At 40.0% G+C, this 25,532-nt stretch overlaps 2 protein-coding genes across 4 annotated transcripts in view; one reads left to right on the top strand and one right to left on the bottom strand.

The window, feature by feature from the left end:
• The window catches only part of tspan4b (tetraspanin 4b), a 12,795-nt gene extending 2,078 nt beyond the window's left edge, over nucleotides 1-10,717 (top strand). The window contains exons 2-8 of the mRNA XM_046043091.1: nucleotides 1,555-1,624; nucleotides 1,894-2,085; nucleotides 2,850-2,924; nucleotides 3,180-3,275; nucleotides 3,928-4,041; nucleotides 6,829-6,912; nucleotides 7,611-10,717. Of these exons, the coding sequence (XP_045899047.1) occupies nucleotides 1,556-1,624; nucleotides 1,894-2,085; nucleotides 2,850-2,924; nucleotides 3,180-3,275; nucleotides 3,928-4,041; nucleotides 6,829-6,912; nucleotides 7,611-7,679 (699 nt within the window). The 5' untranslated portion in view covers nucleotide 1,555 and the 3' untranslated portion in view covers nucleotides 7,680-10,717. The remainder of the gene's footprint in view (nucleotides 1-1,554; nucleotides 1,625-1,893; nucleotides 2,086-2,849; nucleotides 2,925-3,179; nucleotides 3,276-3,927; nucleotides 4,042-6,828; nucleotides 6,913-7,610) is intronic.
• A 480-nt stretch (nucleotides 10,718-11,197) lies between these two features.
• On the bottom strand, nucleotides 11,198-25,384 carry bcl2l12 (BCL2 like 12). 3 transcript variants are annotated; one of them, XM_046043622.1, is made up of 9 exons: nucleotides 25,041-25,384; nucleotides 24,658-24,740; nucleotides 18,417-18,597; nucleotides 16,480-16,684; nucleotides 15,554-15,770; nucleotides 15,113-15,217; nucleotides 13,546-13,619; nucleotides 12,883-13,146; nucleotides 11,198-11,726 (listed from the first exon to the last, which is right to left on the bottom strand). In XM_046043622.1, the coding sequence occupies exons 3-9, from the start codon at nucleotides 18,593-18,595 to the stop codon at nucleotides 11,685-11,687; spliced, it is 1,086 nt and encodes a 361-aa protein (XP_045899578.1). In that variant the 5' UTR covers nucleotides 18,596-18,597; nucleotides 24,658-24,740; nucleotides 25,041-25,384; the 3' UTR covers nucleotides 11,198-11,684. The 3 variants fall into 3 exon arrangements, with proteins under 3 accessions (XP_045899578.1, XP_045899577.1, XP_045899576.1); XM_046043621.1 differs by having other exon boundaries at nucleotides 13,546-13,622; nucleotides 24,658-24,839; nucleotides 25,041-25,382; XM_046043620.1 differs by having other exon boundaries at nucleotides 13,546-13,622; nucleotides 25,041-25,382.
• Nucleotides 25,385-25,532: the final 148 nt, after the last annotated feature.

Below are 25,532 nucleotides of genomic sequence, written 5' to 3'. Positions count from 1 at the left end.
ATTTGATGTAGATAATTGGTTGGGATTGGGGCTGTGTCTTAAAGAAAGACTAACTGGCTTGTAGGAGCCAGAATACTTGCTGTTTGGTAGGGGGTCAAATACTTGTTTTTCCTCATCAGATGGTTATCAATTTTTATAAATTCATATGATGTGATTTTCTGGAATTTTCTTTGGGATTCTGTCTTTCACTGTTAGAATGTACATATGATTAAAATTGTAGATTGTTGCATTCTTTGTAAGTGGGCAAACCTGCAAAATCAGCAAGGGGTCAAATACTTTTTTCCCCCACTGTACATGCATACATGTACACAGTGTGATGGAGCACAGTGCAAGGATGCTGGAATAAGTATGTGCAGGTGTTATTTACTTGAGGTAGGTGGATTTGGTGTACAGTATACACAATATGAAAATAACAGTCATTCTGTATCATACTTAGTATTATATGTAGTGATTACTGCCTTCATGTGAGATGCCCATGTTTATAAAACATACTTGAAGGCTTAAGCCACAAGGAATTGCCTTATTACTTTTAAGTAAACAGTATGCTAACTGCATCATCAGGTTTTCAGCCTCAAGAAAGACATTTTAAAACTGAAAGGAGCAGTCATGTCACTCTGTTCACCAGTCCCAAAAACTTCTGCCAACTGAGCTGTTTATGGGCCATTGATGAGGGGTGGATCTCACAAACATTCAACCTATTACGGTTGATGTCATTACTAGTTAATCGCAGCACCTCCTCCACACTAGCCATGAATCATGGCTTCCTCAGAGTTTTGCTTTGTTCCTTAAAGATCTGGCCTCTGAGCTCTCCTGTGAGTCGCAGGTTTGCTGTGGTCATGGGAAATGCCTTCAGCAGTATAATTAGGTCTACTGAGGAGGGGAGGGAGCTTCCTTCCTGTCAGCAGCTTGACTTCCTGTGTGGGGTCAGTAGTCAGTGTGAGGACCACTCAGTCAGACTTCCTCACGTACACACAAACAAACTCATAATGTGTTTTTAAAAAGTGTCTCTAGGGTAATTTTTCTAAATGATGAAATAGTTGGGGAAAACAACAGAAAACAGCTATGCATGTAATGAATTCTTGGTTTAAGGGATTCTCAAGTCTCTCTTAAAGTCACATGAACTCATGCATGGAAAGACTTAGTCGCTGTAATTATTCCTCCTATCCATCGTGGCTGTGAGGTGACCAAATCCTAACATGATTGATGAACTAGCACACCAAGAAAAATGTTGTCTGCTGTTCCATCTGTACAGCTCTCTGGTGTGGTTTGACACTGGATTAATTTAAGTGAATTGACTGAACATTCACACTCATTTTATCGTTTTACAATACACATTTCCCATCTCCTAGTGACTCACCAACGAAACCCAAAACACAGCACAAAGCCATAAAAGCAACTGTACATTCATTCCCCAGTAAGTTCTTTAACCATAGTAGCCCATGTGGATATTTTTCACTTTGTAGCTAAAAAATCAAACAAATTACTGGTGACCTGGTGACATGAAGCAATGTTTAAACTTTTTCTCTTGCTCCTCTGTTTCTGTTTCTTTTGCAGGATGTCAGTGTCACGGAGTTGTTTGTGCTGTGTCAAATATTTGATGTTCGTCTTTAACCTCATCTTCTGGGTTAGTATTTCTCACTCCCAAGTTGGTGTCATATTTGTTTATTCAAAATTATTGTTACATTTTCCCCAAAAATTCATTTGAGATTAATTAGGTTGAGATTTCTCTGTGACCAAGATAACGTATCTCTGATAAAAAAAGTTGTGCAGAATTATATTTGAATATGCTCCTGAAAGGATTCAACACTTCCACAGACATGCCAAGTCAACAATGTATTGTAATGTATTAATGTTGCATTTTGACTCCGGTTTGACATCACATTTCTTGAAAAGCTAGGAGGATGCGGCTTGTTTGGCGTTGGAGTCTGGCTGTCCTTCACGCAGGCAGAGTTTTCCTCTCTCCCCCTGTCCTTTCCGTCCCTCTCAGCTGCTAATCTGCTTCTGGTCGCTGGTGGCATTACCATGGTGACTGGCTTCCTGGGTTGTCTTGGAGCCCTTAAGGAGCAGCGCTGCCTGTTGTTCATGGTGAGAGGCCAACGCGTGTGCTTTACAAAGTCCTTTACAACAATGTAAAACATAAACATGTTTACAATAATGAATATATAAAACATGAACAATTCAATATACAAATAAAGGGAAAATACTTTACACTTCACACATTGAAAGCTGTATTGTAGAAGTGTGTCACACCATGAACAGCCTCTACCAGTCTGATCTCACAGTTCCTCAGAATAGATATCTTAGAGATATAGGAAGATGCTAGCCCAGATCAATCCTAAAAAAAAACAGGCAGCCAGTGCAAGGATGCTAACACTGTGGAGATATGGTTAATTTTTTTTTCAGCGAGTTAAAAGTCGAGCTGCAGCATTTTGGACTAACTGTAGGCTATGAATTGATTTCTGACTGAGACCGGTAGAAAAGGAGTTACATTAGATGACGTGAGGGGAGATGAAGGCATGGATGAGTTTCTCCAGATCTGTGGCTGAATTAAAAGACCTTGGCTATATTTCTCGAATGATAAAAACATAACTGAGCAGCTTTCTTTACATGGGGTTCAAAACAGGTCCTGATCAAAAACAACCACAAGATCTCTGGAACCAGGGCTTAGCATAAGTTTGCCAAAACTTCAGTTCGATTAGCCTGGGGACCAAGTACAACGACGTCAGATTTTGTAAGGTTTAATTGGAGGAAGTTGTGTGAAATCCAGCATTAGTGAAGGGCTGCAATGTTCCACTGATAGACTGACAGAGTATAATGTCAGACTCCAACTGCTCTTCTCTGTTCTGCAGTTCTTTGTGATCCTTTTGCTGCTGGTCCTGACAGAGGTGACTCTGGTGTTGGTTATACACATCTTCCATGACAAGGTAAGCTTACCGCATGCTCCAAATAAAACAAACAATGAAGGTAATAAGATTAAAAAAGGAATACAAAATTCCTAGAAAAACGATAGGAGGATAAATATCTTAATAAGCTCACAACTCTGCAATGAAAGTTTATCTCAAGTCCAACAATCTAGACACCTACTACAGACTGCAAAGTTCATTACATTAAAGGGTATAGATAACTGACTCATGGATCATTTGAAGGAATACGTCTTTCTTTCTTTCTCTTTTTGTTAGCTGGATTCCAAAGCACAAGGTGAATTAAAGGAAGGTATGAAGATTTATAAATCAGAACCTGGACTGAAAAAATCCTGGGACAGTGTCCAGAAAATGGTGAGTGCTCTTAGCAAACAATTCATGGGTGCATGACTTCTTATGTTGCATTACTATAGGACAGGCTGTATACCACTGAATACATGGTGTCACTATGCAGTCCTGTGCAAAGGTTTTAGGCAGGTGTGGAAAAATTTTAAAAAAAGTAAGAATCCTTTCAAAAATAGACATAGTACCCTTAAGGGATACAAAGTGCTAAAATAAGTCCTACAATACCAGCAGGCCTTGTTTACTATAAGGTTACTTCACCACTCTTGATCTACAGTATATACACAATGTGTATGTCAGGAAACTCACTGTACGTCACATTGCAACGTGTAGACACCTTTTTATTTTTAACCCATCTTCCACCAGGCAAGACCTGATGTCAGGGATCTCTTTTACAAGGGTGGCCTGGCATCTGACTGTCCAGTGGGATGTAGAGATCATTCCGATGGCCTTTACCTTTATTCTCCTCTATCACAGCGCTAATCTTTCATACAGTCTCCCTGCTGGGTTGTTTGGTCACTCAGTGGTAGAGAGAGGACTGGTATTGTGAAGAGGTGATGTCAGTGTGTACCCTCTATCCCTGAGCCAGTCAGTAGTGCATACATGAGTAATGTAGTTAAGTGGTATTACTCTACTCTTTGTGTCTTACTGTCTCTTCTCCTAGTTCAAATGCTGTGGAGTAACTAACAAAACAGACTGGTATGATGTGCTGAATGGAACGCTGCCCTCATCCTGCTGCTCTGGTGGGATAGACCAGTGTGTTGACGGATGGAGTGAGGTTAGTTTGCTGCTCTAGAGGGGTCACATTCCAACTAACAAGATGTCTTCATTTTGCCCAATTCTCTGAAATGAAACCTAAATGTGTTCCAGATGCTTGAGTGTGCCTGACACACACGTCACACACGATGAATTCACACAGTGGAATCCGAACTGCACACTGCATCCAGTATTTGCGGCCAGTGGTCCTATACGAACTTGTTTTGTAGAAAATGGCATTGAAAAGATGAAGTACTGCACACACACACACAGCTGTTAAAAACGTTCTGTACATTCTTCATGCGTGTCAGGCTCACCCATCTGGAATAAATTCAGATTTAGTTTGAGAGAATTAGTTTAAAAATCTTGTGTGTAACATTTAGGTCGAAGTTCTCACTGTTTTTGCCAACTGGCAGCAACGTGTTGTTGTTTTTGTTTAACTTTAAAGTCAGTTCACTTTATTATAAGTTGGGTCTTTTGTCATAGTTTTGGCTATTTTTTAGTTTTGAGCTCACCGACTAATTGCTGTGATCTTAGAACGCTTTAACATCACTACATTGTAGTCCGACGGGGCAAGAAACCCGAGCAGTGACTTATGCAACGTACGTTTTTACCTTCATGATCTCTTTCCAAACCTAACAAAGTAGTTTTGTTGCCTAAACCTAACAAAATTGCTACCGTTTCACCACATTAACCACATATGTAACATCATACTTAAGCTCCGGTATGCCTGTAACTGGACTGGTACTTTCCAATGGTCAGGGATGTGCACAGACATTTTGAGGGGCAGGGGCTCAGTTGAAATAAAGGGGCACTTCTAATGTATTTAGAATAAATGACTGCACCAAGGAGAGGGACATTAAAAGTAATTGTTTAAATATGTTTAGTTTCACATTCAGCTTCACACAACCAAGCCACACACACACACACACACACACACACACACACACGTGACAAGGACTTAGTTTCACATTTGAGGGAGGGCTGTCTGTATCATGTGAAGATACAACAGACTAATAGAATGTATACTTACTAGATGAGGAGCCTACGATCAAAACTATTAATGTTTAAAGCAGGACACTTTTTTATGGAGTGCTCAATTTTGGCCTATTTTGATTCCATGTCTTCTTTTACTCAAATGGAAAGAAAACTTCACATTTAGATGGTGTTTGTTTTAATCCTACTAACCTCTGTCTGTCTGCATCTGTAGATTTTTTCTAAATTAACCAAAACAAACTATTCTGCATATTTAATAAGGGTGGGGGAAAAATCGATACAGCATAGCATTGTGATATTTGCCATGGCAATACTGTATCAATACACGGACGCCAAGTATCGATATTATATAAATTGCAGATGGGATTTTTAACTTTTTGGTACTAGAATAATAACATTTTGCTTTTTTAGTCCACTAGAAAACTTAACAGGACCATATAGAGGACTGAAAAAGTGATATGAACAAACAGAGAAATGTATCTTTTTAGATAAACAGGTGTTGACAAAGTTTGACTTTAGGGACCTAATTGGAAGTTGGAAAAAGGTAAAAAATTGCAATATATCTCAATATATTTAAAATCGCAATAAAATCGAATCGCAACATAAATATCGTGATAATATCGTATCGTGGGGCCTCTGGTGATTCCCACCACTAATATTTAAACACAGCATTTAAGGGGAAAAGACTGTTGATGTAGGTCATTAACTGAGGAAGTTCTGAGGTGATATACTGTTGTTATTTTGTCTATCCTATTCACCTGCAGCGCCTTTTCAAATGTATGCAAATAATCAAAGCCTAATTTGCATACTAATGTGGCAATGGTGATGACATTATTAGACACAAATGTTACTGCATTCACCTGTAGTGTCTCCATTAAGTACAGCACATTAGCCTGTATGGCCATGAGATATTGCCTTAGCTAAACTTTAGGGAAGTTAAAGTTTCGCTAACTTCATCACCACTCACCTCCAGTCTATGCTTCACACAAGCCAAGAAAAACAACTGGTAGAGGAGCTGAGAGATCCTGCTGCCTGCCTGTTTGTGTGTCAGAGACGCAGAGAGAGGGCATCGATACTTGACGGGGTTATCTCCCAACCTGAAATTTAGATTTTGTTTTTCAGTAAATATATTTGTTTGACAGACAAGCTGTGGCAAATAGGAACAAAATATATATTCATTTATAAAAAATATAAAAAAGCACCCCAGAAAAAAAGGGCACTTTCTCTTGAAGAATAAAAGGGACAGGTGCTGATCCCCTTTGATGTCTATGTGTGCATGTGCCTGCCAACGGTCATATATATGTTATTTTGGGACACTTTGGGACACACAATTGAACTATTTTGTTGTGTATGTATGTGCAAGATGATCTTAACTACTTAATTTGGAGGTCAAACTCAGTAGGTCAAAGTTGAGGCAGCGTATCCACAAACTATGACGCATGTTTACAACAGGAAGTCTGGGGAATCATTTTACTGTTTTATTGTTCTTCATTTTCTCTTCCAAATGAGTTTGGCTGATGAGTTTTCATTGTAGTGTTGTTATTATTTCTGTAAGGAAGAGTGGGCAGAACAAATATACGACCAAAGTTGTAATACTATTAAGTATTTGTCCGTTATGTAACTCTGTGAGCATTATCATGCAGATGTCTGCGCATATATAGTGTCACAGCAGGGCTAACCTGTCATCCTTTACTGATATCTCACATAAGTTAAATCATTCTTCCCTTCACTTGTCTCTACACTTTATCCTCACTCAGATTAATTTTCTAATACTCCCTCCCTCATGCTCTCTGTCTCTGTTTGTCCTCTGCAGCCGTGTTATCAGAAGGCCCGGCAGTGGCTGCTGGATAACATCCCCTCAGTCCTGATGTTCGGAGTATTTATTGGTGTTGTGCAGGTAGTTATCTCCAATCTTTATTTGTCATGTGATTGTTTCCCCATCTCTATGTCTCTCCAGCAGATTATTAAACAAAAACTTTATTATTAAGCTTTGCCCACTTCCTTACACTCTTCCTTACTTCCTTAAAAGTAGGCATTTTGGAAAGGTTCTTGTCTGGCAAGGGCGGTGTGCACTAAATACTCTATTTACACTTGTTTACTGTCTTTACAATGCTTTTATATCTGTTTTTGTAGTGAATCTCAATACAGCCGTAACATAAAAGTGCTTACACTATGAATAAAGGAAAAAGTGTATTTAACACCATAAGGTGTGGTGATGGAGCAGTGGCTAACACACATTCCTTTGGTGTGAGAGACCCGGGTTCAATCCCCCACTGTGACACATCTAACAATGTGACCCTGAGCAAGACACTTAACCCCTAGTTGCTCCAGAGGTGTGAGACCTCTGACATATATAGCAATTGTAAGTCGCTTTGGATAAAAGCGACTTACAATTGAATGAATAAATGTAAATAAGGCACCTATAACAGAGTCACTACACACACAGTGGAAGGTCCCTACAGCGGGTCAGAACAACAATGTCAAAGACTCAGCGCCGAAATAACAGCTCCAAACAGGATCCAGCTGTTACGAAGTTTTTCTTCTCTGGCAGGTGACAATGTGATTTGACCTGTACACTTCCTCTTCTCTTGTCAGATCTTGGCCCTGGTGTTCTCCATGCTGATGTACTGTCAAATTCGTTGCGCTGAGAAGCACTTGGACTGACTGCAAAACCAGCTGTTCACTGGCCCGTGGTGGAAAGACTTTTCATGAACTCCTCAGTATACCCTAAACTGCTCTACATTTTCAAAACCTCCGCTCCAGACTGTGGTGCTCCAGTGCTTAGGTTGTGTTCAGACCTGAAATGGGTGCCTTTCATAGAACATGAGGTATCAGGTTACAAACGCCCCTTAAGACTTCCCAAAAACTATGTACACAGTCGACACTGGCGGTACGGACAAAGCCAGCAGTAACATACTGAGGAGGTTGGTTTGTATCAGCAATATAAATATATATAATAGAATCCAACAGCCTCCATACAAAACAATGAATGCAGAGTGACCTGAGGGGAAATACTGGGTCCAATGTTGTCTTCAAATTCAAAAACAAAAAGACACACATATCTGCCTCTCCTGTCTCTCCCCTTAGTTTAGTGTGAAATTTGTTATAAATGATGCTATACTGTAAATTCTGCATTCTGTAACTCAGTAAGACTGCAAGAAAAGTGTAACTTCGCTCACCATTCATAACTTCATTATTATCCGTCCACGTTGCCAAGAAGAGAAGAGAGGGCCCTTAACTTTATAACCTGCTGGTTCGGTTTGTGTGTTAAGTCGAGCACTATAATGGTGGGACATGCTTTTGACAAGCAGGGCCATGTAAAAAAAATAGCACACAGAAGAAAATATTTTTTTATGTGGCACTTAGTTCACTTTAATAATTTGCTTTGCCTTGTATATTATTCCTATACTACAGTATATGAGCACTTTGAACATATCTGGTTCAGTGACTTTACAGATTTACAGTCCTTTATTTCAGTTTATTTTATCTAATCATCACTGCAGTATTTTTGAATATTCCTATTGTAACTCATGGTTATTTCTCTGGCAGTTGTTATTGTCCTTATTTACAGTTTATCCAATTGTCTATCTTTTTTTAGAGCATATACTGTAATATATGTAGCTCAATAGTATATATGATATTTTTCTCATTCGGCATTAGTATTATATTATAGAGTGTAAACCAAAGAGTTTTTTCAGAGTCAAGCGACTCTCCACATAAGGAAAAAGATTTGTTTGCCAGTCAACGGTGGTAATGGATTAATATAATTCAACGCTGCCACCAGTTTACCAACATCAAAGTACTGGCCTCAGTCTACATGAACCCAGGGGTGCATTTATGAACCGGATCCTGGACTTGTGTTTACTTTAACATTGGAAAAGGATACAGCCAGCATTCCACAGCACAGGCAGTGTGGCAGTGTGAAAAAATATATGTTATTAGGTCTAGCAGCTGTACAGACCACAACACACAGGCCTTCCCTGGACCCTGGTGAGCTCCACTAGCTTTCCGCTCACTGAACTGGGTGGTTAGGTCGGCCCCATTCTTGTGTCGCCAACTGTGAACCAAACTCGGTGTTGGTTTTAGTTTATTTAGGTAACATATCCAAACCAAACGAGATGAGAGTTAGCATTCATTGTTCATCAGCCTCAACAAACCAGTTCCTTGCAATCAGCAGCACACCACTCTCCTCGCTTCTTCCTCTCTCTCTCTCTCTGATTATACAACTAATCTTTTTTTATCCAACATAACAAAAGTAGCCACAGCCTGATAAAACGGTGAAAAATAAAAAAACATACTGCTGCGCTGTCTGACATTTAAGGGCGGTTTGTTCTGAAACTAACCAACTTTTTTTTTTTGCTGTGTGTGATATGCTGTGATAAGTAAAACGCTCACCATGTTCACTACAATACAGGAATATATCATTCAATGCAGCAGGGGTCGATGATTTTAATAATGTTTGGACAGTGGAGTTTAATGGCACAGAGCCCACTAATACAATATCCATGATTCTTTGTTGTTTTTATCTCTTAAAGTGAACTGTTGCTAATAAAAAGAAGTAATGCTAGCCATATCATTTAAGATCATTTCCCATGGTGTGCTTTAGGTGATTCATACAACAGTTATGTCTGCTTCTTTGGAAGAAGTGCAGCTGAATCTCAAACTTGGATTTTTTTATTATGATTTCATTGGATTAAGTCCTACACTCATTACTGGGGGCTACTGTAGCACAAATATTTCTCAAAACAGACTGAAAGCTACTTAGAGGCCACTCTCTTCTGTCATGTGGGCCTGGCAGATCAAAGCAGGCTGTGTAATCGATAACGGGCCACTCTCGCCTTTCTTTCTGAACTGTCATTGGTCTTCACTTCCAATTTTTAACTCCCACATACTCCTAAACCATCCACTAAAATTAGCTTCTGAATACATTTGAGGTGAGAAATGGAAGTGCAGTTGAAGAATTATTATGCTTAACACATCTCTGGTGTGGCTCACGTTCGACCCAGCTGAATCAATTCCCTGAAATTGTCCCTGACTTAAATCATGTTATGAAAACAGTGTGATATAGTCTGTGGACGTTCTTTAGATTATATTTAAATGTATTGTCCCAGAGGAAGATTTCTTTTCAAGGCCAGTCCAACACAGAATCATATTGATATATAATATACATGTGTGCACTCCTCCTGAAGCGAGCGCTCCTCCATTTCACAGACCTGTATCTCTGACCAGACGGCAGCAATGTGAAGTGATGATTGAGTGCTCGGCGTGTGATGGCGCTTCTTGTCTGAGAGACTGGGTGTGGGATGGTGGGTGATGTCGGTCTCTTGCTTGTATGTTAGTGCGCTTCTTTGAACTAAGGTAATGCAACTATTAAAAACGTACAGTGCAGAGCTTAATGTCTCATAGCAATGGTATGTAAAATGCCTTGTAATAAATAACTTAATAAACACTCAAGTCACGAGTATATTCTGTACAGCTTAATACCTTGTAAAATGGCTTTACAACCTGAACCATGATCAGGCTCCCTTAGGCTGCAGAGGTTTTAGGTTGAGGGTTTTTCAATAGAGCACTCCATACTGAAATCTGGACAGTCTGGCAGAGGTTATTAGTGCAGGTTTGTGCAGCATTGTGGTTTCTGTTCTTCCTGTTACTCTCGTTTCCCTCACAGAGATATTGCTGTAAATAAATAGTTATTGTATTGATGATGTGATGCTTCTTTTCTTTCTCTGATATGTCAAACTTAAGCAAGTAAATTAAAATAACATTAAAATGTAAAAAAAAAAAATTAATTAGCATCACATTTGCCCCCCCGGTGGAATCTAACCATGCTGTAGTCAGAGTGGTTTCGAAACAAAGGAAGTCCAAATGCTTTTCACAGCACATCCCTGATACCACTCACATAAGGAAAACATATCTGACTATCACTACAAATGTAATATATATATATATAAAACATACAAAATACAAAATTAAAGCACTTACTGACGGTATTTTTTTGGAGTATACACATCCTCATATTGATTAATTTGACCGCAATAGAATGATTTCATCTGAAGAGCCTGAAACTGCACAGAAAGAACCTCCATCTTAAGTTTTACGTATTATTGCATAACGCAATCTAACCTATTTTCATAATGAGTCGGATCTTCTTAAAAATATATTCAATTTTATTTATAGCACCAATACATAACAGAGGTTATCTCATTGCACTTTTCATATAGAGCAGGTTTAGTCCGTACTCTGTGATATTATAACAATGTACAGACTCATTCAAAAGGAATTCCCCTCAATCATCCCTTATGGCACACTAGCAGTATGTGGCAGTGTCTGTATCTGCAGCTTTAGAATGTAACCGCCGTCAAACAATCAGAACATTTACTGCTTTCTTCTAACATCTAGCCTCTCAGGTCTTCATAAAATAATCCACACTCATCATGAGCAACAAATAGCTTCTTCTTCTGACCATGTAAAAACAGTCAAAGTACTTTCTGATGTCCAGATCCCAGATCAACATAAATCAAAGGGGCTTCTGGAGTCATTTCACAGTCCAGATGTGGAAAAGCAGAGTAAAGACCATCCGTCTCTCCTCACTTTGCAGTCACGATCCAGAGCTCAGAGTTGACCAGTGGATAGTTGGAATAAACCAAGACACGTGGGAGCTCCTAGAACTCAGTCGTACTCTACAGAGTCGTCCATGTGTACCACATTCTCCTGAAGATGAAATAAAAGGTTGGGTGATAAGTAGAAGCAGAGGAAAATAAGCTTAAAATATACTTTTACTGTGCAAAAGCAGTGTGAACAACATGATCTAAAGTAAGTATGCTTTCAAAAATAGACATATTCATAGATTATGTTTATCAATGAAAAAAATTGATAAGTGAGTGAACAGAAGAAAAATTTGAATCAAATCACTATTTGGTGTGGCCACCCTTTGCCTTCAAACAGCATCCGTTCTTCTAGGTACACTTGCCCATAGGTTTTGAAGGAACTCAGCAGGTAGGTTAGGCTCAAACATCTTGGAAAACTCCCCACAGTCCTTCTGTGGATTTAGGTAGCCTCAGTTGCTTCTCTCTCTTCATGTAATCGCAGACAGAGTGGATGATGTTGAGTGCAGGGCTCAGCGGAGGCCACATCACTTCCAGGACTTCTTGTTCTTCTTAACGCTAAAGATAGTTTTGAATGACTTTCGCTGATGTTTTGGAGACCATTCATTTTGACCAGATTCTCAATTCTTGTACAGCTCTCCAGCCCTTCAGCAAATAACCTGCCTTTGGTGCAGCCAAATATTGCAAATTCTGACTCATCTTTGCAGAGCACCTATTGCTTTTTTCTGTACCCCAGTTACTGTTTCTTTTGCTTGGCCTTGTTTCCAGGTAGGAGGTATGGCTTTTTGCCGCAAGTCTTTCATGAAGGCCACTTCTGACCAGACTTGGGATGGCTGTGGCTCAGGGGGTAGAGCGGTCGTCAGAAGGTCAGTGTTTCAATCCCGGGCTCTATTGGTTTGTGAATGAGTGTGAATGTCATTTTCATTCTGATGAGCAGTTGGCACCTTAGCCTCTGCCATCAGTGTATGAATGGGTGAATGTGATGTAGTGTAAAAGTGCTTTGAGTGGTCGGAAGATTTCCTGGTTGGCTTTTATTGTGAAAAATCCACAGGAGAGTTGGAGTTGGAGAGTTGGAAATGGTAAATGAAACTAGTATGTCGGTTAAAAAGAGGAAATCTGAACAGTACAATTAGTGTTGTGGAAATGAGTATTGTCCAGAATAATTATTTGACATGTGGCCATAATTAGAATTCCGCCTTCTATATGAGAGATGGCATTACTGGATAAATGAAAGTTAAAAAGGTTTTCATGAAATCACTCACCCATCCTCCATGGCTCTTGACCCAGGGGACAAAGGTCTCCATATAGCACTCCGCGTAGCCTTGCATGCGCTGGGCTCCTGTGGCGGTCACTATCCGCCGTGATACCTCCATAGTGACAGCTATGTGGCGCAGTGTTTGACTAGCTGTTGGCGGCTCGGCTGGGGTCTCAGATACTTGACTGCTGCTGAAAGTCTCTAGAAGCTTGGCAAAGGATGCATAGGAAAGACGATCCAAGCTGGAGCGCAGGAAGGGGTTCGCTTCGATCTGTATAAAGATGTGCATTTAGTAATATTGGCAGAGCCAGTTGCACGCAGAGAAACGTGAGGGCACACTGTGTCTATGTTGTATATTCATCAGTTTTTGAGTCTGTTGCTGCTGTATTTCTACTCAACTAGTTTTTGGTATATGTAAAAATTATTAGTTGGTAGGTGGCAAATGCTGAGCAACAAAACCAACAAGCCGCGCTCATTAATGTCCAATGTTTCCATTAAGCATCACAGTGCAGTTTACTGATGTAAACTGCACTGTGATGCAGTTTGACCCACAGAATTTGTGGGTCAGAAATCACCTAAATTGAGAGTCTCCTCTCAACCCAAAGAGCTGCCAATATTCGACAAATGAATAATGCAGCTTTACACACCTTAAAGATGAACCACCACCTACCTTACTGTTGATGGAATCTCCCTCCAAAGAGAGCACCTGAACAAGCTCCCGAACCACTGTCTCTTTCTCACTCACTGCTGAAAAACAGAAGCAACAGCTTTACAGTCTGGGAACATGGGCCCTAAAGCTTGTGGTTTGCGTTTAAGCTTCACTCTTTAGACTAGTTTCTGACTGAAAAGGCCTGCTCATATGTGTCAGTCTCTCTTGCCTGTGTAGTGCAGGCTCTGATTGTATCTGCATATTTTTCACTGCTTTTACCGTCGCTTGTATTTTCACTGCTTTTATTCTTCACATCTTTCCCTCCGTTTATTCATCCAACGCCCTCCTGGGGACTACTGATGAAAACGAGCCTTTCTGGCCCTGGCATATTATCAGAAAGGTTTTTAAAATGCACTGTTCCTGTTACATAAAGTCATGTATTCTGGCCCCAGTAGTCATTTAGTTGAAAAACACTGCTTCCTACTGGTGTATGGGATACATGCTTAGGAGCAGCCATTTTGTTTGAAGCCTCAGTAGTGCAAGGAGCACATGTGTATCTACATCCATCACTATGTCGTCCCCCTTGACAAGGAGTTTAAAAACTCATTCAGTGTGTGTTTTTTTGGATAGCCGTGTTTGAGGAGGAAGCCCTTTTTTGTAAAAAATGGAAAATGGATATGTTTAAACCATGCCTTTAATGTTGCTGTGTATTATGCTTGTCATTTACTCCACTCTCTGAAATCTGTAGAGTTACTGCATTTTAATCTCTTTTACAATTTTACAAAATGTCTCCAATAAAATCCTTCAAATGTTTTGGATGGGGACTGTGCTAAGCTCACTGTCTAGGCTATGTAGGCAAACACGCATGCTGAGGGCAGTGGAGTGTTGCAGTACTCAAGACTGGTCTTGGTCTTGAGACCGGTCTTTAGACCACTTTTTGATGGTCTTGGTCTCGTCTCGGACTCGACTGCATTTGTACTCGGACATTGAGGACTCGGGATTTTATTTCAAGCCCAGTCAAGACCATAACTTTGGGAATATCAAGAAATTGCTTTTGCATTGTCTGATTTATCTGTTAACATCCTAACTTTGATTGGATGTAAAACGTTTTGCTTGAAATGCAACCAATAACCCTAATTAAAAATGTGTTGTTACCCTTGACGACTGTCACCCCCCGCAATACTTACATTGATTTCAGCTCTTAGTGTTTGTATGTGGGTGTTTTAATGGGAATCTGGATCTTTTAGATCAATATGTACCTCTGATCTCGTTCCACATTTTATTGTGTGTCATGTAATGTGGGGAACTGGTCTTGGTCTTGTCTCGGTCTCGATAAACTCTAGTCTTGGTCTTGTCTTGGTCTCGGTTTGGGCGGTCTTGACTACAACACTAGTGGAGTGTGAAGTCACATCACTGGTCTCGGCTGAGCCAATCACAGTGATGTATGAGGACAGCTCATGAAGAATCGGCTTCTCTCTGGTTGGTTTTTACTGGTCAATAGTACAATGATAGAAACTACAAAATAAAACATGTTGGTGAAACTGCTTATAAAGTCATACAGTGTGTGTGTGTGTGTGCGTGTGATTACCTGCTGAATGCTGGACTGTGGGAGCCAGTTTCTTCATACTGGTGGACTTCTTGGCAATTTTTTCCAGCTTCTCTGCTACTTCATTATAGAACTCAGGAGGGTGGTCTATATCAACATGAACCACCACAAGTGTCTGAGATGGAAATCTTCATTCTACGTTAAACATTCAGCTTTTACACCTACTGTAGTTACATAAAGTACTGAATGTTTCCATGCACACAAGAACACAGGGTTACAACCAGGTAACACTTTAGCTTTCTAGTGTTAAACACACTCCCTACACTGATAGACAGACTGGCTTAGAGATACAAATCATTTTAGTGTACAGATTTGAAGCACTGATAAATTCCACATTTACTTTTTAACTTCACGATTTGCAGCATTTGATTAACTACCACCACTGAAGCTAAAGCTGGTTTGTAGTGCAATGGAGGAGCTTACTGGGCGAGATGACGGTCGGCAAAGGCTCTGGTTCCTTGTTGATTGACAACGTGTGAGGCCTCTGAGGATGAGCTCCATGCTCCTCTTTGTCCTTCTCTTTCTCTAACTTTAACTTGAAGAACTTGGAGATCTTTTTATAAATCCTCTTTTGTTTCAGCTTCTTCTGCTGTCTCTTGTCACTGTCCTCTTCGTCTGATGAAGAGGACATGACATCATCCTGTGGAAAAAGGTTCTTCTGCTTAAGCTGTGTTATGAATACTTTCTATGTATGTCCCAATTCCAGTCATAAATGTCTGCCAGGTTTAAAATTAACGTGATGAGAGTGAGAGGAGGAACAGACTCGGTCCTGCATGGTCCGATGATGGTCATGCAGAAACCATATTTAAAAATGTTTTGTCTTTAGACTGATTTGTCTTTCTCTCAAATATGCCAGGTCTCATTCTGTTAAGCTGTGAACAATTATAATAATTAACATCCATCAAAGAAGGCTAAAGGCCTAAAGCCTGCACTCAAGAGGTTGCCATGACTATTCAGTGCTATTTCAGATCAAAGGCCCACAGACTTGGAATACCCTGTCATCAGAAATAAGAACATTTAACTGATTTTAAAGCTGTCAACTATGGCTTAAACAAAAGCAAATGAGATGGGTTTATATAGTATACATACTTTCTATCCTTTTTTGTGTTCTCAGTTGGATTCAATTACTCTCTAGTGGTTGTTTTATTTTTTTATCTCTATGCTTGAGTTTGAGTATTGTATTATGCGTTTTACCCTAAGGAGCCTAACTATGGACAAGGACTGCAAATGAATGAAGTCCTATACACTGCATTGGTTGCATTTTATTTACATGTAACAATGCCTATATGCATCATACCTGTCAACAAAAAAAAAGGTTAAACTGCCTAAGAAAAATAACACTTCCTTACTTCTGTTCGGTCTCTGAGATGTGACGTTTTTGCCCTGCTGTCCCTGTCCAGTGAGCCTTTGGGGTCTTTGGCAGCGCGGCGTGAGGTGTTACGACGAGGCAGCTGCTTTATGAAGCCCTTCAAGCTGGTCTTCTTCTCATCGGCTGAACTGACATCTTCCACCTGAGAATCCTGCACATCCTTTGCCTTTGGTTGTGGCTTGGCGCTAGCATGGGAAAGCATCAAAGTATGGTGAACAACAGGGCTAAGTTAGGAACATATCCCACGATGCAACACTTCATCTTGATAGATCTCAAGTCCTGATCATTAAAATCCATCACGAAAAAAAAAGATGAACTTATATTCACTTTGTCTTAAATAGATACGTTCATAGTCCATATATGCATTCACATTTCTAGCTCTGCTGAAATTAATTTTTAATATTGAACTGTATTATCAGTGCTCATTGTTTCCTACATTCACAGTAAACAAACTTAACTCAGTGTTTATAAAACACTGCCATCTTTACACACACAGGTCAGGTGTTCCAGTCTCTAAAGTGACATTCACTTGTGAATGTAAATAAATGCCCGCAGCTTACAAAAACGTGTTTGATCATGCAGTTCATTTATTTCTGACTTCCTGTCTTCACACATAGACTCGTGATCTCCACCCCTGTGTTTCACCATATAGTTTTTCTCATTTAAACATTTTCTCTTTCTGTTGTCATATGAAGTTGACCAGCAATCATTACCACACTGCTGAGCTGCAGATGAAATAATTTTTGTATGAGCATGACAGCGTCAGACAAAAGAAACTAAATGACTCTTTAATGACAGCAGCTGTGATGTGAGATAGCCTATCCTGACATATTTAATGAGTGATGACAGAGAAAGATGTAATGCAATGAAAGGTTGTTATGTCACGTACAGCCAAAAAGCATCTGTTAGCACATCTAAATGAGCGTCTCTATTTATGCTGGTAAACATGATAAAAGCTTTACAAACAAATGCTGTGTGCATTCGGCGTTATTCTCAGGGCCATGTCTGAGCCTTTCAATATTCACCAAAACACCTCTCAACAATTTCAAAACATGTTTTGCATCAGATTTTGAGTAATAAATGACAAATGGTGAAACAGTGATCACTCTATTTTGACAAATCTTTTGGTTGCCTCCAGTGGAAGTGCTTGATATTTGCTTTGGATTTTGCTGTCACATGGGACTGTGGGATACTGAGTGATGTAATCCAGTACACTTTTTGTTAAATTCAGCCATTTCCTCATGGTTTGAAAGCTCTTTGTTTTGTGTCTCTGGTATTCCCACACAGCCCTGGCTCTGCAAGTGGAACACAAAGAAAGTGCTGATTAGCTAGAACATTGTTCTAGCTAATCAGAGGCAGTTAGTGCTCGAGCACAGAAGGGATGGGGGAGGGGGGCAGCGAGAGTTCTATACAGCGGCACATTGGAACGTACTGGACTCTAGGCTCTGTGAAGAAGAACAGATGGTCGAGAAACAGCCAAAGAGGAAAAGGTCTGAAGAGCATAAACAGAGAAGAAACTTATATGAGCAGGCAACGGTGAAGGCGTTTCAATGCTGGAGAAACCTCAGAGATTTGAAATTGTGGGGGCGGAGCTTCTGAGGGAGCACTGAAGGGAGGGGAGTATTTGTTTGGCAGGTGAATTCAAATATCAACGGACCTTCTGCAGAATTACTAACTCTCCATTTAACCAGTAAGGATATTGAGCATATGCTATTTGGATAACTCTCTGTTAATCAGACCAAGGCAGATTAATAAAATAAAATGCTGCTGAGACTAGAAATGATATTTGGTCCTTTTTTGACATCAGCATCCAGTCTGAGGTAAATGGTAGTAAAATGGAGTGTGTTGTTGAGAACAGCAACACAAAAAAACAAACAGCATAGAATAGCAGAGGCCCAGGTGGGGGAGTTACTTTACCTGAACTTATTGTGATCTCTGTAGGCGCCTCCTACTCCGCCAGGCCTCTCTTTCAAGGGGACAGAAAGGGTCCGATGGAGGAAAGCTTGGAGGACTAGATGAGTCTCGGCCTTGATCTCCACCAGAGAGATGGAAGAGACAGAGGAGGTGGAGGGACAGCGGCCTGCAGACTCTGTCATGGCTAACATAAGGTGAAACAGACAGGCAGTTTACTCAAATTCATGTTCGTATTCTCAACCATTCTCATAAAGACACAAAGCATGATGGGGCTGTTGTCCTATCATTATTTTTGCAGCAGTTTAGAGATCCAGAATAGATCAGTTCATGTTCTGTGTCCAAATTCTTTACTACATTCTGCAGTACACATTCATATATGCTTTGTTTTCAGTTAGCACACAAGAATACCTATGTACATGACACATGTTAGTCAGACATTGGCATAGTAATGGTTAGACACCAATGGAGAACTTAAGCAGATGACCCAGAGGTAGCATATGAAACAGAATAGGTCCAAGGATCGACCTGTGTGGGACTCCACATAGGAGAGGAGCAGAGGAAGACATCATTGTTGATGTGAAAAAGTGTCAATCAGACAAGTATGAGTTGAACCATTTGAGCGCAGTACCAGAGATCCTAACCCAGTTTAGTAATCTATCAGTTAAAATGGCATAAACAGTGGTGTTGAAGGCAGCAGATGGGTCAAGCAAAACTAATATGAAATATTCTCCTTTATCTGCATGGATGAGAATATCATCTGTTACTTTGAGCAGTGCTCTTTCTGTGCTGTATTTCTGATGAAAGCCAGGTTGAAATTTCTTTATTATTTTAATGTTCCGCAAGCTGGTGACAACTGTTTCTAGAATTTTCACTAAAACTGTGGCATCTAGGGATGGGTTTTTGAGGAGGGGGAAGACACTGGCTGTCTTGAAATAGTCCAGTATGCAGCCAGAGGAGAGAGACAAAGACTACTGACAATTGAGAGAAGACATGGAGCAATGATAAGCATGACCTTTTTCAGAAATGTAGTAGAGATTATATCAGCAGGGCAGGAGGATGCATGCATATGAGAAACTATATCAGATTGATTGGAAATAGGGCTGAACTCAGACAGCAGAACAGGGTAGGTGACTAGATCAGAGTGATAAAAGCAATGGCCGAAATATGATCTGAGATCACTGATCTTGCCAGTAAAGAAATTCAGAAATTTATCACAGTCGTCAAAAAGAAAGGGTTATGCTTGTTGTTGTTGATCAGGCCAGAGAAATATGACGCTCTCGCAAATTTTATGAGTTGGTTAATCATGGTCAGCTACTTCACTTGAAGTTAGTGGTCTGTTTTTTCCATCTCCCTTCTACAATCTCTTCTATTGCATCAAATGGAATCATTTATCCAAGGGGCTAGTCTGGTTTTATTAGGAACAACAGTATCAAGAGCTAAGGAGCATCATTAAACAGGTTAACAGAGTCATTAATATAAAACAACTCAGGAATTGTCAATGACATGTCAGAGAAGAGAGCTGAAAACCTAGCTGCAGAGTGCTCATCAAAGACACAAGGATGTACCGATTTTAGTCAGTTTTGACTGTAGAACTGTGTCAAACAGTATACATTTATGTTAAGAAACGAAGTCAGGCATATGCATGGAGTTGAGAGTTAACATGAGATCAAGGGCTTGCCACGCTTATGTGTGGGGCCAGAGACATGTTGCACCAGGTTCAATTATTGTGCAGTGTTCAGAAATTCTGTGGCAAGAGAATTAAAAGGATCATCTATGTCAATGTTAAAATCCCCTACAATCTAGTCAAATTTGAGTACAACAGAAGAGGTTGGAGAAATTGTTCATAAAATGTGTACAAGATTTTGGATGTCGGTAGATAATCATACAACAACACTCTGGGATGTCACGCTGAATTTTAAAAGTCAGGAGCTCAAAAGTTAGAAACGATCCAGCAGTGAATGAGACCTGGGCCTATGGACCATGGGGAATTCAGGAAGCTATAGTTTGGTGGGCAAAGCTCCACCAGGAGGCTGCAGTCCCCTGATTTGAGCCAACCCTCAGTAAAACACAAGATGTCCAAATTGTGGGAGGTAACAAAGTCAATAAGAAAACAGAGCAACAAAAAAAACTACAGAAACGGACGTGGAAGGCTTAGGTTTAAGGAACAGAAACAATGTGTATAAATACTGAGATTTATTTTTTGGGAGACTTAAATATTGACTGGAATGCAGAAGTTGTTCATGAAAAATAAGCAGTGTTCTCTTACAGATGCATGTAATTTGTCATTACAAAGCCAACAAGAATGTCGAAAACTTGATGGCTCAGAAACATCTGCTCGCACTGACCCAATGAGATAACTTCTGCTTGAATTGAAGCTATAAACATAAATAATGTAGAAAATTGCAATTGTGAGGATTTTAAATTACCAAAAACTGGGCCCAAAAAACACTGAAAAAAACATACAATGCTAGAATTGATTATGATGAAGTAGGAAATATTGATGCTATTGATTAAATTGATTGATTAAATCACCTAATTAATACCAGTTATTGAGAAACATGCCCACGTTAGAAAGCAGGCAGTGAGAATGTTGTCTAGATCAAGAAGTAGACAACATGCTAGACTAAATTGTACAAAGAAACCAAGCTGAGGAAGAACAAGCAATCAAATCAGGTGATGCATTGGAGAATGTATTGCAAATTAAAAAATGATGTAAAAAAGTTTAATAAAAAGAAAAAAATTAAAAATAAGTAATTAGTGTGATTGGGAGCCAGAGTTTGGGTTCAGGAGGCAGACACCATCTCCACATTTAAGAATAGGCTTAAGACTTTCCTCTTTGATAAAGCTTATAGTTAGGGCTGGCTCAGGTGAGTCCTCAACCATCCCTTAGTTATGCTGCTAAATCCCCGGCCTAGACTGCCGGGGGATTTCCCATGATGCACTGAGCTCCTCTCTCCTCCACTCCCTCTCCATCTGTATGCATTCTTATCCCATTATTGCATATTACTAACTCCACTTCTTCCCTTTCCGGTAGTCTTGTGCTTTCTCGTCCCTCTCCTCTCTCCTCCTATCACTTCCTGCAGGTTTTCTGGCTCTGGAGCTGTGGAGTCTGGATCTGTGGTTGCGGGTCACCTGCTGCCCCCGTGTTCCTGCTCGACAACCTCTGCTACAATTATTATTATTAGTCCTATTATGATGCTATCATTATAATGCTGCTACCATTATTAGTACTATTATTCATTTTCATTGATATCTGTACTGAGCCATGGTTCTGCTTGAAGTTTCTACCTGCCTCTCCAGGACTCTGAGGAGAGCAGGAAAGATTGCAGCTGACGCCTCCCATCCTGGCCACAAACGGTTTCAGACTCTCCCCTCTGGCAAAAGGCTGCGGTCCATCAGGACCAAAACCTCTCGCCATAAAAACAGCTTCTTCCCGCTGAAGCTAGACTCATCATCAAGGCCCTGGCCCGCACTGACACCCCCCCCCCTCAAATAACACAATCATAAATATCACTTTATGTCATATTATGCACGTACCTGGCACATTGCACATATTAGTTGTTAATTTGTTGTTAATTTGTTGTTAATTGTCAATTGTTGTTGTTCCATTGTTATTTTTATTTAATTATTTATTTTTATATTGTCAGTTGTATTATTTTTCTCTATTCTTCTGTTATTCTTATATAACTTGCATTTGTTTATTACATATTTATATATTTCTACATCTATTTATGTCAGCTGTATGTCTGTCTGCGTGTAGTACCTTGACACCAAAGCAAATTCCTTGTATGTGTAAAACACTACTTGGCAATAAAGCTCCTTCTGATTCTGATTCTGTTAAAAGGAAGTATTTCATTGCCTCTGTCACCAAGTGCTCACGGAGGGAATTGTTGGGCCTGGTAAAATATTATTACAAAGAGCACGGTCTACACCTGCTCTATATGAAAAGTGTAATGAGATAACTTCTGTTTTGAACTGGCGCTAAATAACTAAAATTTAACAGAAAATAACTGAGGTAAGGGAAGAAGAAGGCCCTGAAGGCAGGATTACTAGATGTAGTAGGAAGATCTGAGGGAGAGGGAGGGGTAAAGAAGTTGTAAAGTATGCTAGAATTCTGGGAGATGGAACAGTCGAATAAAGACGAAACTGTGCGGTTAAGAGTGCTAGAAGAAGGACAAGAGAAGCTGATAAAAAGGAGAGTGAACAGTTTTGCAGGTAGAACACGGGACACCTCAGGGAAGTCCTATAATATTCTCAATTGTGATAAATTACATTTTATCAAAAACTAAAGTAACGTTCTTCACAAGAAAGACGATTAGAGAAAACACTCATTTGAAACTGGATGGATATCATTTAGAGACAGCTGAAACATTGTGGTTCTCAGGATAATATTTTGATTATCCAGATTATCATAGCGAGAGCGCATTAATAATATTGTTATAAATGTTACTGAGATGCCTTGCAGGGTTGGACTGAGGAGCTGATATTGCATCCTTGAAATATATGTATATGTAGCTCTAATCAGATCGAGATTAGATTATGGGACTGTTGTTTATGCATCCACATCAAAACCTGTACTGGTAGCATTGGATGTGGTCCAGATAATGTACCTGTATGTACCCTACAAGCGGCTACAGGAGAATGCCACTGTGTTTACACAGAAAACAGCTCCTCGGCAACGACTGGATGAATCTGAGAGATCATGGAGATTTCAGTTCATTAAAAAGATTTGTTCACCAAATCCTTCAGTGCTTGGACGGTGCTCCGACAGCGTGGTCCCACTCACAGACCTGAATCGTGACCGAACGCCCAGTTCAGCTGGCTAACTAGTGAACTGAGAAGTCATTCATGAAAGAGAAGCCAGTGAGCTGAGAATTTAGTTTGCTAAAGAAACCATTTGAAACTGAAAGCTGCTATAATTATATAACTATATGAAATATCTGATACTACTTCCTACTTTGAGACTTAAGACACGAGAGGGAGAGACTGCTTAGTATTCTCAAAATATCCCAGCTATGCATTTCAAATCAATCTAGACAATGTCAGATTGCATCATAGCAGTTAAATGTTCCTCCTGCGAATGAATGACTTGAATCACTCGCTCACTGAGTGAGTGTATCCCTGCACCTTCGCTCACAGTTATGAGCTCCACTGAGCTGACTGAGAAATGAATGGATCATTTCAGGAAGTGATTCAGTTCAAGTTATTTACCCAAAAGATATGTGCTTTTGAAGGAAATGTTTGCAATTTCACAACACTAATAGAGACAGTCGCCCAACCAAAAAAGAGCCACAGGCCTGCTGAGGAAAGCCAAATCAAGTTTTGGCAGGAAATGAAGAAATAAAAGTGCAGATGTAGTGAGGGAGTTTTATAGTTAGAAGACATGGAAATATACAGACTATATGCAGGTTTTTATGATGCAGGTTCTGCAGCTGCAGGCCCTAGCCACAGAGCAGAAATACGCTTGTTCAAGTGTGTACGCCATTATGACGGCTTTAGAATAAACAAACCAAACCAGTTCTAGTTCTAGTGACTCTGTCCAGTCTGAAGTCAGGAGGATCCAGTAATAAAGAGTATTAAAGCAAGGCACGGAGCTCACATTCATTTGCTTCCTGCTAATTGAGCATTCTGGGTAATGAGAAATTAAACTTTCAGCCTCAGCAGGAAAGAGCGTTGTATGAAAGAATTGAAGAGACTGTGATAAAAGAGCACACTGGAGTCTGGTGGAACTGGACAAGACAGGAGATGTTAGACCAGCTCGCTGAGGAGAACAGGACTGTTGTAGGAGCTAACTAACTCCAAAAGATGGAAGCAATGCAACGCTAAAGATGCCAGCTGCTGTTACACCTTCAAGACGACGAAGAAGAAGAAGAAGAAGAAGAAGAAGGGTTTCGGTAGGGCTCCGGTCACCGGCACGGTAACACAAGAATCTGCACCGGCCGGCCAGACAGGAGCCACCAGGAAATACTAATGTTCAAAAAACACTACTCCGCATGTTACAGCGAAACGCCTTTACAACTCATTTCCTTTTCAAAAGTTCAAACAAAGCCCGAGTCTCACTGGACTGAAAATGTATAAGGCTACAATGAATCTCGGGAGTGACTCATGTAACTTATTCCAAAACTTTTCACCCTTCATAGGGTGAGTAGCCCAATAAAGAGTGCCCTAAACATTGCTCTAGCTTTGATGGGATGTAAATAGACGGACAGACGGAGGTCAAGTCCGATGAAACATTTCTTCATACCTCTGTTGGTGAGTTTCGGTGAGATTTCGCAGTGTCCTGTCCCGTTTGTGTGCGCGGCTGCAGGGTACAGAGCGGGGAGGAGCCTGCAGCGCAGATAGCAGCGTGTGATAGGCACAGTGTCCAGATACACAGGAGGATAGATTTCTTTCTTTAGCACACTGTATGAATAGGCCTCTGTGTTTCTTTTTTTCAGATTTTCAAAATAAATAAAGGTTTTTAATTAGATATGAAGGCAGTTAAATATAAGTTTAATAAACAAAACTTTGCCAAGCTTTAATGATACGTTTATGATCAACAAACCAAATCAGTACATTCTTGAACTTTTGTCCTGCTTAATGACCTTCAGTAACTTCTGTATTTTAAAATGTGGTGAAATCATTTACCTGTTTCATGGAAGCTGTGTCACTGTGTCCCTGAAGAGCACATCCTCAGGTGTGATCTGTAATCAGCAAACTATACACTACATGACATTCAGATTGTTGCTATAGTGAATGTGCTGCTGAAGGTCTGGACTGTTTTGCAGTATTCTCCACTAGATGTCCCTCTAGCCCTATTTGTCTTTTCAGCTGGCCTTCTCAACTGCAGCAAAGGCTACCAGGCATTCACAGTAAGAAATCAGTACTCTGCTTCATGGAAATGCTGATCAAATCAAATCAAGTTTGTTTGTCACTATACACAATTATACTCAGTACAACATGTGGCGAAATTGTGAAACAAAGAAACAATACCCCAGGCTCCTCTTGTTGAACAGTTTTCCCTGAACTTCTCATATATTCAGTCTGTGGACGTCTTTTAAAATGGTTAATATATATATATATATATATATATATATATATATATATATATATATATATATATATATATATATATATATA

Source organism: Micropterus dolomieu, linkage group LG02, assembly GCF_021292245.1.
Source record: "Micropterus dolomieu isolate WLL.071019.BEF.003 ecotype Adirondacks linkage group LG02, ASM2129224v1, whole genome shotgun sequence".
Classification (NCBI taxonomy): Eukaryota; Metazoa; Chordata; class Actinopteri; order Centrarchiformes; family Centrarchidae; genus Micropterus; species Micropterus dolomieu.
The sequence above is the reverse complement of the archived record's forward strand: the minus strand, read 5'-3'. Positions and strand labels throughout refer to the sequence as shown.

Bases quoted from the DNA above. Each gene is read 5' to 3' on its own strand.
- bcl2l12 (XM_046043621.1), bottom strand. From the start codon at position 18,595: ATGACAGAGTCTGCAGGCCGCTGTCCCTCCACCTCCTCTGTCTCTTCC. The intron at 16,685-18,416 runs GTAAAGTAACTC...TTCCCATGCTAG, and splicing joins AGAGATCACAATAAGTTCAG to CGCCAAGCCACAACCAAAGG. The intron at 15,218-15,553 runs GTAAGCTCCTCC...ATGTTGATATAG, and splicing joins GCCGACCGTCATCTCGCCCA to ACCACCCTCCTGAGTTCTAT.